We start from the raw sequence: 12746 nt of genomic DNA, 5'->3' as shown, positions 1-12746 counted from the left end.
ACAGTTGTTGGACTTAGCATTTTAATTTATTTTAGTTTAGTTTTGGGGCAACTGGAATTTCACCCAGGGGTGCTTTACTGTTGAGCTACATCTCCAGCCCTTTTTATTTTTTATTTTGAGACAGGGTCCTACTAAGTTGCTCAAGGCCTAGGTAAGTTGGTGAGGCTGGCCTTGAACTTTGATCCTCCTGTCTCAGCTTCCTGAGCCACTGGGATTATAGGTGTGCACAACCATACCTGTGGACTTAGCTTTTTAAATCATCATTAAATGGCTTCTGACATTCATGTGGGAGTTCAATTTGTTCTATGATTGGTGATGACCTTTATGTCTGGTTTCTTTTCAGTTTTACATCTTGATGTCTTTGTACTGTGTTTCTATTTATTTTTCACCTACTTTGTTTTTTCTATCTTCATCAGTGCCCACTTTATTATTTAAAAAAAACTAAGAGAAATTTTATTAGGAAACAAAGGGAAAACCACAATGAAAAAAATCGAGAAGTCCAGCCAAAAGGACTTATTTAATGCTGATATAGCCATTATAGACTTAAATGCTTCCTGTGTTTACAAAAGGCCCATGTTTCATGTTTCTATTAAGCGCAGACTGTTTTCTGTTATCTTTTGTATAATAAGTTTGGCATTACATCTGAAATCTGACTTCTAATTAAACAGTTCCACAAGGACATTTTTATCCATATTCCTTAAAATTACACAATTTCCTCAATAATTTTAAATACTTGTTGAAAGAAAGCATTCACACATTCAAAACAATCATATGGTTTCACTCCTATATTAATTCTCTAGTTCCTATTAGTTCTATTTGTGAAGACTTTCTTACATGTATTGACAAGTCAGGGTTTCTGCCCTCAGATTCTACTGAAGTTCAATGAGTTTGGTTCGCCAATGTTGGTTTCTCCACGCGGAGGGTGTTGATAGGCGTTTTCTTCTTGTGTGTTTTTCTTTGATGTTTGGTGAGGGCTGACCTCTGGCTGAAGGTTTTTCTGCATTCATTGCATTCATAGGGTTTCTCCCCTGTGTGAATTCGTTGGTGTTTTGTGAGGGCTGACTTTTCATAGAAGGTTTTCCCACACTCAGGGCATCTGTAGGGTTTTTCTCCTGTATGAGTTCTCTGATGCACTACAAGGTTGGATTTCACACAGAAAGATCTCCAGCATTCGTTACACTTGTAGGGTTTCTCTCCAGTGTGGGTCCTCTGATGTTGAGTCAGGTTTGATTTCACGCAGAAGGTTTTCCCACATTCGTTGCATTTGTATGGCTTCTCTCCCGTGTGAGTTCTCTGATGTACTGTGAGGGCTGATTTCTGGCAGAAGGATTTCCCACATTCATTGCATTCATACGGCTTCTCTCCTGTGTGAGTTCTCTGATGTTCTGTGAGGTTGGACTTCACAAAGAAGGATTTCCCACACTCGTTACACTCATAGGGCTTTTTCCCTGTGTGTGTGCTCTGATGTTGAGTAAGGCTCGATTTCTTATAGAAGCTTTCCCCACACTGACCACAGTCATAGGTTCTCTCTCCTTTGTGACTGCTCTGATTTTCAGTGAGGTGTGACTTCCCACTTATGGCTCGTCCACTTTCCTTACACTCATGAGGTTTTTTTGCCAAGGTCATTCTCTGATGTTGAGTGTGCATTGACTTATTGAGGAAGGATTCCTCATCTTTATTATCTTTATCATTTTTCTCCCTCGTGTTTTTTCTCTGATTTAGAGTGAGGTGTGATTTCCTCTCGAAGGCTCTCTTCCTGTCATCAGACTTGCTTGGTTCTGTGGTGTGAGTTCTCTGATGCTGAGTGTGGCATGATTTTTCACGAAAGGATTTCCCACACTCTTTAGAGTCGTAGATCTTCTCTCCTGCATGAGTTTTCTCATCTTGAGTATGGTATGACTTCCTTAAGGCTTCCTCACTTTTATTACACTCATCAGTTTTTTCTCCTGGGCACATTCTCTGACATTGGGTAAGGTTTGACTTCTTGCTAAAGGATTTCCCCAATTTACTGTACCCAACATGCTTTTCCTGTGTGTGAATTCTTTGATGTGCATCTTTTGGCTGCATGCATGATGATTTCCTACTTTTCCTGGACTCATGTGGCTTCCTTTCCCTAAGAATCCTCAGATCAGAATCGACCTTTAACTTTTGATTGAAAGTTCTTCCATGTTTGTTACCCTCAGAGGATCCCTCTCCTGTGTGAGCTCTCTCACAGGTAACAAAGGGTGTCTTTCTATGAAAGGTCTTCCTAATATTATTACATCCAAGAAGTTGTTCTGGAGATGAATTGTTCTGATTTTGAATAAAGGCCTCATGAGGACTGTGGGGTTTATTCTTTTTGTCATTCTCATAGGGTTTGCTCCTTATATGCATTTTCTCCTGTTTAGTGTCAGGGGTCTCACATTCACTGAAATCATCAGACTTTTTTCTTACATGGTTTCTATTACTAATAATTAATTCTGAAACACTTTTCAAGCTTGTCCCAAATGAGTCACAGTTATGGGATGTTTTTCTTGAGGGCACTAGATTTGTGATCATCTCTACTATTTCTCTTAAGGTTTTACTTCCTTCCTTGGTGAGTGTTTTATTGTGGATGAATACAGCCTGTCTTGAATATTTGTCTCCATTTTCTTGTCTTTCTTTCATGTTATTGGCTCTCTGGACTTCTAGAAATATGAAAAATAAACCATACATTAAACATCTTGACACATTTGTTAAGGAAAGGGCTTGTACACAGTGCCCTATGCTGAGTTGATTCTTGGGTTTCAGGTCATCTCCTGGGTAGATAATAGTTCTAAGCAAATATTTCTTCTAGTCTTTTGGGTTATATGAAAACAAAGACAAAGTCACATACAATAGTAGAAAAACAGAAAACTGAAAAAAAAAAAAAAACAGGTAGCTTTGGACTGTTACAAACATAACCTCAAAAATGGGTAGGGAGCTTGAAATAAAACCCAAAGAATGGTGAACTGGGAACAAAGGATGTCAAGAAAATGATTGATCCAAGGATAGAGGACATTCAAAACATGAGGTACAGATACCGAACACTGAGCAGCAAGACAAGGAGGAAGAGGGTGTCCAAGGGAAATAGCAGAGCAAGGAATAGGCTTGTAGAAGATCAGAGGCCAGATCCTGATCTCTCTCCCTTTCTAGACCACAATCACCACAGGAGCATCCTTGGTCCATTTTATGTGCTTCCAGTCTCTCTCCTCTTTTCTGCAGTGCACGCCAACCCCAATAAAGTTATGAAATCACTCTTGTTCTTGTCTAAAGGTCAATCCTATAGTTCAGGTCCCATATCTCTATACTGCTTGGATATGGGGAAACAAAGTCCAACAAGAATATTAAAATAAATATGAGGACAAATCAGGATTACAGCTGGATCCAATTCACCTCCGTGTTCTCACTGGTGGTACTATCATTTGATTCTGTCAGAATTAATCAATAGTAACCTACCCTGGTGAAAATTCTACTTTTCCCTCTTTCAATCCATTAACTGATTTTACCAACTGGTTGTGATCTGTCACACACTGACTTTTTAAATCATTTTTTTTTAACCCAAGTAGGCTCATGGTAAAGTTGAGTTCTTGCATCTGCTCCCTTCCCAAATATGCCCAACCTCCCCAACCATCAACATCTTCTGTAAGAGTGGCATGTGTTCTTACCATCAAATTTGTATTTGCACATTATTATCACTCATCATTCATAGTTTACCTGAAGGATCACTCTTACTGTTGTACATTCTATGGGTTTGGACAAATGTATGATGAGAAGTATCCACCATTATAGTATCAGACTGAATAGTTTCACTAAGTTCTCCATGAATGAATTCTGTTCATCCCCCTCCCAGCCCCTGTAACCACTAATCTTTTTACTCGATAGTGTTGCCTTTTCTGGAATGTCATATAGTTGGAACCATCCAGTGTGTAGTGCTTTTAGACTAGCTTCTTTCACTTATTAATAAATATTTATGATTTCTCCTTCTCCTTTTATGTCTTGATATCGTGCTTCATTTTAGTGCTAAATAGTTCTACTGTCTAGATGTACGGTATTTATTTATCCATCCACCTACTTAAAGATAACTTGGTCACTTCTAAGTTTTGGCCATTATGAATCAAGCTTCTATATACACACATGTGCACGTTTTTGTATGGACATAAATTTCAACTCTCAACATTTAATGCTATTTTTAATAGCATGTTTTCCTCTACTGCTTCTCTTGCCTGTGATATCTAAGCACCTGGTTACTGGATGTGGCCCAGGGCCCTCTATTAACCTTTATCTTTCTTTGTTGTAAACAATTTTGGCTGAGGGTGATTATTATTATCTTCTGTTACTTACCTTTTATGAAATAACAACTGTATGCTTAAAAACATTTGACCTTTCTGCATTAGATAAAGTCAATATCCAACAAAGACTGTGACATTAGATTTTTATGCTTAGATTTTAAATTAGATTTTTACATCTAAATTCACAATACACATTCATGTGATTATCCTACGAATCTACAATACTATCAGGTCCTATTAGATCAGGCTATTTAATTCTACAAATTGTTCATTTCCAATCACAAACCTACCCTCCATGTTTTTCACTTATTTGAAACATGTTCTGTTCTCTATTTGGAAGCCAGATGTCCTTCAGGACAATGCTACTATCCCACTATTTAAAAGACATCCTCACCTCTCTAAGTTCCATTTGTAGTCAAATTTGCATTTTAAACACTGTTTTCAGAATATATTCTACCACTATTTTCCAGAGTGCTAGTCTGCATAGTTTTTTCTCTACATCTTCCATGAGCATGCTCAACTTTCATTGCTTTGGCAGTTTTTCCTACTTTACTATTATTATTATTACTATTATTATTATTACTTTTAGACTTCAGCTACCACCAGTCTCCAATGAAGTGGAGTTGACATTTTGTTTCATGTTCCTTGTGACTTCTGGATAAGGAAAAGAAGGGACGATGCTGACTTTGCATTTCCACCTCTGCATTGGAATTCCTTCTTGCTTCTCAACATTGGTCATGTGACTTCTGGGATACCACTCTGATTCTCCCACCACCATCCTGGGTGGATGGTCCTTCTCAGCCTCTCTTACTAGAGCCCTGTGTCCTCTTCACCTTCGAAGACTGTGCCTAAAGGTGTTGCCACTGGCCTGCTCTTACCTACAATTTCACTCAGTAAACTGAAATTCTTCACCAGGACCACAAAGTCTTTTCCCAGCTAACTCTGTTGTTATCTGCTTCTTTCTCCTCACTCGACCTGCTCTGGTCCCACTGACTTTCTTGCTGCTTTCTCACCACATCAAGCACACTTTTATCTCAGAGTCTTGGCAACTGCTCTTCCTCTGATCTGGAAATTGCTCTGATCACCCATGGTTCACTCCACTCCTTCATTCAAGACCCATTCTGCTGTTCCTATTCAAATGTCCACCTCCTCTAAAAGGTCTCCCTGCCTCCATTTCTAAAAGGCCCTATCAGTCTCCAAGTTTTTCATCTGACTTTAATTTTCATACTGCTGATGACTACCTATCCTACCCTATTATATCTTTGTTTGCTAACTGGACTTTTTTTTTTCTTTTTGGCACCAGAGATTGAACCCAGTGGTGCTTAGACACTGGGCCACATCTCCAGCCCTTCTTAATATTTATTTAGAGACAGGGTCTCACTGAGTTGCTTGAGGACCTTGCTAAGTTGCTGAGGTTGGCTTTGAACTCAGGAGCCTCCTGCCTCAGCCTCTGAGCTGCTGGGATTCAGGTGTGCACCACCATGCCCAGTGCATTTTGCTTTTGCTTCTGTGTCCCCCAGGCTTAGAATGTGACCAGTGCACAGCAGGTGCTTGGTAAACCCATGTTCAAAAAAGGAACACATGAATACATGCACACTGTCCAAGTGTTCAACACTGGGGAGAAGGTGGAACAGAAAGGAAAACAGAAATAAAGGTCTAGGACGAAGAAAGCAGCAACGAGAGTCTATAAAACCAAGCAAATCTTTCTCTAAAAACCAAACAAAACGAAGAACACTTATACTTGAGAGTGATGTTAGGAGGTTTGATGATGTCTAAGGCATGTGATCATCTCTCTTTACTCACTTCTAAATATCCAGAGCCTTCAACAAATTTCTAAAACATGTTTCAAAGATACCAAGTCCTGAACTGGTCACTCAGGATCTAATGCTCCCAGTTTCTTTCTCTCTGACCTCAACTCACCCATGTGGCTGTGACTTGGCAATTCCTTCTTTAAGATCCATGGCTCTTCTCCTTGCTCCAACTTGCATATCAGCTCAGGTTTGGTAACACAGTGTCCTGTGATGGGAAATGACATGAGACTTGGCAACGCTGCTTAGGGTTCAGGCCCTTCAAAGGACAGAAGGGAGAAGCACATGTGACCAGTGTCTTGCTAAGTTTCATCACAAACAGTGTCTAAGCCTCTGCCTGGGCAGGGGGACATCTGGTCACCCTATGAGTGATTGGGCCACTGGCTAAGTTCCCTCCCTGGTGCAGGGGCAGGCATCTGGTAAAATAACCTTTTATTAGGGAAGTAAGAATACAATATTTTTTCAAGTGTCCTAAAAGAGTCTTAGAATCAACAATCGCGGCATCAAACTTACCACTCTCTACAACAACATGGCTCCCGAGACAGGAAGTGCATGCTGCCGGGAGTAGCGTAGGAAGCTGGGCTTACCCAGTGATTCCAGGTGCCTGTAGTTCTCCAGCATCACATCCCTGTACAGGCACCTCTGCGCAGGGTCCAGAAGCTGCCACTCTCGCTGGGTGAACTCCACAGACACGTCCTCAAATGCCACCGGTCCCTGCAACAGTCCAGGCCTGCTCAATCTCAGGGGCTCGAGACCCGACAACATGGGAAGTACATAGGGTAAAGAAGTCCTACTTGTTCTCTCAACCCGGAAGAGTTACAGAGGTCATCTAACACTACCTTCCTTCGTATTCCACTTTGGGGGAGAAACAGAAGTCATAAGATAAATACTGAGCCTTTATATTTATTTATAAATTCATTGCTAACTTCATAAAACAAGTTGAGTTTCCTCTGTGTGCCTGGATCTGTTCTGGCTGCAGAGGACATGATGACAAATAAGATATTGGTCTTGGTTTTAAGGATCTTACAGACTGATGAGGATACCTTCTATTCACATATTCATGTGCAGTAATGAATAATATGGGCCATGGAAAAAATGGCCCATATTTCCTTCTCTTGAATCATCTTCATCAAGGAGATAAAGATTTTTTTTATTGTAAACAAATGGGGTACAACTTGTTTAAGGAGATAAGGATTTGATAGCATGTGAACAGTGGGTTTTGTGTGAATATGGGCCATAGCATAAGCAAAGGCACAGACAACATTAAAATCATGCCTTACGTCGAAGAACTTAAAAGTATGATAGGAGAAGAAGGTTGGGGAGTGAGTGAGAAGAAGAACAATGGAGTAGTCAGTGATCAGGCAAATTTTGGACTTCCTTTTATAGACCAGAGATCGCCAAAATATTTAGTCAGCAAAAATTCCTTAGCATCCTTCAGTGTATTTGGAAATGACATATGCATACGGTTTTAAGTCATTTTGCAAAAGTAAAGTTTTTAAAAATTTATCTTAATTTTTAAAAAATTTTATCTTATTTTTTTTTAGATAAAAAGCAAATGCAATGGATATTCTAATACATTCCATGCACCACTATGTGGACCAGTGCATGCCCCTGGGGGGAGAAGCACACTTCTTTTTGGAGATCCCTTGTATGGACAATGGGGACATGTAAGTAAGTAATATGACTAGGTTTATATTTTGAAAGTAATGTTCCAGAAGCACACTGGAGAATTTTTAAAGAAGTGATTCTCAATGAGAGGTGATTTTGCTCCTAGCCCTGGGAAATGTCTGGAGGCAATTTTGGCTGTTGCAACTGAGGGGTGGGTTGCTACTGGCTCTTAGTAAGTTGAGGCCAGAGATGGACAGGTCAGCCCCTAGAACAAAGAATTGTGTGACCCAAAATATCAATGGCCAAGGTTAGGAAACTGTTTAAGAGGTGTTAGAGAGGACAATAATAGACTAGTGTGAGAGGTGAGCACCTCTCTTAAGGCAGGAGCATGGGATTGAGAAGCAGGAACTGATTCTATGTGGAATTCACCAGCAATTCACTATACAGAGAAGGAAAAGGGACCATTACTCTCAGATTATCCATCAGAGCAGCTGGCCTGATGCTGGTGCCACATACTGTACTGAGAGAACAAAAGAGGCAAAAAGACTGCATTGGGCACAGAGAGAGAGAGAACCGGGTGTGTCGTTCTTAAGAAATATGTGAGATACAGGTGGAGATGTCCCCGTAACAGTTGGACAGCGGGCCTTGAATCTCAGGAGAGAGATCTAGGATAAAAATAGGCCTTTGGAAACTGGGCCTACTTGGCAGTAGCTGAAGTCATCAGAGGAAGGCACTTGCTCACAAAGAGTATGGACACTGAGGACACAGAGCTGGAGGCACAGCAGAGAAGGACGAGCTAGCGCTGGGGTCCAGGAACCAGAACCAGGAGCTGGCGCCGTACCTGCATCTTGTGGTGCAGTCCTGGTTCACAGTGATGCTCAATCAGCAGCTGACGAGCGAGTGAAGAGCGTCTCAGGAGTGAGAAGAGTGACGCTCCTGGCTCAGCACAACGGGCTGGGCACACACACTGATCTCATCTGTCTCCCAAAGAACAGAAGATAGAAACAGGAAACCTCTATGCTCGTCAGCAGGGGAGTACGGGAGGGGCCATCAGCAAGGAGAAGGTTCGACAAGTTTCTGGAAGATGTAGAGTAGGAGGCAGATACTGGAGGCACTGCACTTGCCTCAGCATGAACGTAGAATGTGCAGAAGCCTCGGGTCGCTCCTCAGAGCCCAGCAAGACCGCCCAGCTCAGAAGCAGCAGAGCCTGGGAGTTGAACAGGGGGCTTGGTCAGCAGAGGGATGGCCAGGCCCCTTGGCGGGTTACTCCTGAGAGTTAATGCTCAGGAGAATGTTCCCTAGAAGAAACAGGGACTGCCCCCAGGAATCTGTGAGAACTTTGCAACCAAAGAGAGAAACCAAGCACTGTGCACAGCACCCCCTATGGGGACAGCTCTCCTTTCAGGGCAACTCTGGAGACAGACAAATGTGCACTGAGGACAGTACTACCCTCCTTGGCAGGAGAGGGGGCGCCTGAGCTTGCTTCCCTCCCAGTCTATACAGCCTAAAGGCAATGTCTGTGGACATCTCCCAACTCTTCACGTAAAAGACCGGAGGCCAGTCCTTTCGCTCAGGGGAAGCCCGCCCCGGAAATAGCTCCACGCTGCTGAGACGCACCTCAGCCATCTGTAGAGATGAATTGGGTCTCTGTTTTCCTGTTCACCCAGAAAACAAAAAAGATCCTGAACACTACAGGAACCCACCAGGTTGAAAAAAATAAGAAAAGACGTGAAGTTTGATGAATGAATTTAAAGTAAATAAAGAACAACAGCCTGAGATGAATAGATTGGAAGCTATGCAAGAAATTTAATTACAATATCGAAGAGAATAATGTTTAAACATTCAAATCAGAATCTTAAAGTCAATATAAGAGAGGGGTTTGCTTCCAGACATAAGAGAAGTTGGCTCTAGAAAAGAAAAAACACACAGAGACACAGATATTAAAGATCTTGTTACTGATTTGGGGAAACAAAACGAAACCCTCCAGAGTGGGCTTGGAAACAAAATGAGTAACTCTCTCAATGCACACACACAAACCCGGAGGAAAATAGAACGATGAGACAAAAGTGGAGGCACACAGAGAGGAGACTGAGGAGAGGCTGCGGCAGGATTTCCAGGTGACCAGGACAGAGGATGGTGGGAAGCCAACAGGAAAAGCAAAACACCTCTGAGCGTGTGCGTTTTCACCTGTTTTAGGATCCATTCAGTTGCCAAGCAGGCATATGGAAACCAGAACAAATAAGCAGACACTGCCCAGTGAAATGGCTGAAGTGCAAGAATAAAGGAAGAGGGAGGGGGAGGGGAGGGGGAGAATGGGGAGGGGGCGGGGGAGGAGGGGGAGGGGGCGGTTGTCATCTCCAAAGGAAAGACAATCAAGGTGCCTCTCCACTTCTCCCCAAATGCCAGGAGATTTTGCAGATTCTTTTTTCTCATAATTCTTTGAGGGGAAAGGATTTCAAGCTGGACTCGAAGTCACTCATTCACGGAACAGCAGGGTACAGGTATTCTCAGACATCCAGGCTCAGACAGCAGACCAAGCACAGCCATTCTCTGCAACACTGCCCAGGCTGCTGTCCAAACTCCGCAGAACCCATGACAATCACAGAGAAAGGACAGCCAAGACCAGGAAGAGCTGTCGTCTGTAAGGGGTGTGCAGGCAAAGTGCCCATGGCTTCAGACAAAGCCACACATTGTGGGTGCCAATTCCTGAGACTCTAGGACAGCTGCTACTGCTATAGGATCAGTGGTGGACCTGGGTGGGTCACATCAATTTGCCAAGGGCCATTTGGAATGAGGTTATAAAATCAGTCATTGAAAACAAAGGGCTCTGCTCCTCTGGGTGATCTGGGGCTGCAGAGAGCACCCTGAGCCCCCTTTCTGCCTGAGCAGGGTTGACAGAGTTAGTAATAAAAACACAGGCCAATGGGTTACACTTAAACTTCAGATAAACAACAAGTACGTCTGTAGTATAAATATGTCCCCTGCTTCATTTCATGTGCCTCATATCTTATCTGGACATTCTGTCCCTATGACAGCTCCATTCCAAGTTCCTGGGCAGGCTGCAACAGAAGCAGATAACTTACTCTCAAAACTGGGTGGAGAACTTGCAGTACACTTGGACTTGAAGAGATCTCTATCTGGCCAAACATCTAAGGATGTATTCTTTGAACTATTTCAGCTGTATGCTTTTGAGAATCACTTAAATCTTTGTAGCCCTCAGTAGAAAGTGTGTAATAAAGATACCTGCCCAATGTTGTTGTCAAAATTACATGAGCTAATCCAGGTAGAGTTTACACCTGGTAAGATTAATATCAGAATTTAACAGTGGCTAGAATGTAGTATATAGCCCTAAATTGTAGATTATATTATAGCTAACCAACTATTATAATTTGGTCACTCTGTCTTTAAACTGGGGATGGCAAAAAATAACCAGAAAATGCATATTCAAATTTAAATTGTAATTGTTCAAGTACTTAGAAGGTGTGATGTAATCACTAATGAAATATTTAAAACAATATTTGCTATATAAAAGGAAGAAAAGAAAGTGAAAAACAATCAGCATTTAAATGATTTCCACAAAATCTGAGATGTAGAAGGGCTATATTTTGTTTAGGTGATATAGGTGAAAAAAAAAAATCCTGATATTGATAAATGTGTTAATGCACCAAGGGTGATCAGTAAGAAAAAAAAATGTAGACTCTCAAAATCAGGAAAAAAGAAATTAAAATAACAATGCAGGGAAAAGTCAGGAAATGAAGAAAAGACAATTGACAAAGTAACTCTTAGTTTTCTGAAAACATGAAGTAATAAGTAAACAATTCACCTGGGATGTGTTCATTTTCTTCTGCTCCTGGAAAAGTTTAGAGAAGCGTGAAGGCAGGGCTGGAGGAGAGGGAAGGAGCACAGAAATCGTGAGAAATGATTTCCCCTGGAAGGTCCCCAAAGCACTTGCTGAAAATCCACACATCTGCTGACAAATGGCCACTTGAATGCCACCTTCCCCCTCAGGAGGGGCAGGTGTCTTTCCAAGGGGCTCTTGCAACCCTGGTGTAACCACGTGGAGCTCAGAGAAGTAGGCATTTCATTGGGGCAAATCAAAATTGGTTTCTTGACATTTCTATAACGTGCTTTGATTTACTAACAGATTAATAGCAATCTGAAGGTCAGTTAAGAAAGGTCTGGCTAAACAAACCGCATGATAACAAAGGATGAGATGCAAGTCTGATGTCCAGTATGGAACATGGTACACCATGCGTTTTTTTTAATGTCTGTGATTCACCTTAAAATGATCCTGTAAAAAGGAAGGTAGAAGGGGTTGGGGGAAAGTGTGTGTGTGTGTGTGTGTGTGTGTGTGTGCGCGCACATGCATGCATGCTGCACATGTGCATTTTGGGGGGACGTATGGGTGAAATAATTGTGTATATGCTGACGTCATGACAAGACCTTAGAGCTACTAGAGTATTTTCTCTACTTTTGTATGTTTTAAGTATTTCCATAATAAAAGCTATACAAATGATAAAAAAAATATAGACCTTATAAAGATTTGCTCTTTTACTTTCCTACATATATTTTTAACTCCTTGAGGTTAAAGACTTTCTGAGACCTACTAATGGAGAGAGGTGGCTTTAAGGGAGTCTCTACGATCTGGAAAATAAAGGGTGTAGAAAGAGTTTCTCTTTTTTGCCCTATTTTGTATTGGGGCATTAAAGTTGTGCACACTGGTGGGATTTGTTGTTCCATATTTGTACACGCACATGAAATAACAATATCATTTGGCCAATATCACTCCCCCATATTTCCCCCTCCCCTCCCCTCCCCTCCTCCTGGCCCCTCTCCTGTACTCCACAGGACTCCCTTTGACTTTCATGAGACCCCTGCAGGCCCCTCCCCTGCTTTTTTTCTTTATCCTCAGCTTCCACAGATGAGAAAACACATTGACCCTTGACCCTCTGAGTCTGGCTTATTTCACTTAATGTTCTTAATGTTCCATTCATTTTCTTGCAAATGACATAATGTCATTTTTTCTTCTCTCCCTCTCTCT

General features: G+C 41.7%; 1 protein-coding gene across 1 annotated transcript; it reads right to left on the bottom strand.

Moving 5' to 3' along the window:
- Nucleotides 1–879: 879 nt before the first annotated feature.
- On the bottom strand, nucleotides 880–11543 carry LOC124976250 (zinc finger protein 25-like). Its single transcript, XM_047539214.1, has 6 exons — nucleotides 11529–11543; nucleotides 6685–6811; nucleotides 6210–6305; nucleotides 2403–2459; nucleotides 1727–1883; nucleotides 880–1642 (listed from the first exon to the last, which is right to left on the bottom strand). Exons 1-6 carry the CDS (start codon nucleotides 11541–11543, stop codon nucleotides 880–882), a joined length of 1215 nt encoding a protein of 404 aa, XP_047395170.1.
- Between the last annotated feature and the right edge of the window lie 1203 nt (nucleotides 11544–12746).

This window comes from Sciurus carolinensis, chromosome 2 (assembly GCF_902686445.1).
Source record: "Sciurus carolinensis chromosome 2, mSciCar1.2, whole genome shotgun sequence".
NCBI classification, from domain to species: Eukaryota; Metazoa; Chordata; class Mammalia; order Rodentia; family Sciuridae; genus Sciurus; species Sciurus carolinensis.
This window is presented reverse-complemented; position numbering and strand designations above follow the sequence as displayed.

Excerpts from the sequence above, each read along its gene's own strand:
- LOC124976250 (XM_047539214.1), bottom strand. Across the intron at positions 6,306-6,684 it reads CAGGCACCTGGAATCACTGG|GACACTGTGTTACCAAACCT; the intron begins GTAAGCCCAGCT and ends TTCCCATCACAG. Across the intron at positions 1,643-1,726 it reads TTCGAGAGGAAATCACACCT|CACTCAACATCAGAGAATGA; the intron begins CACTCTAAATCA and ends TAAGTCAATGCA.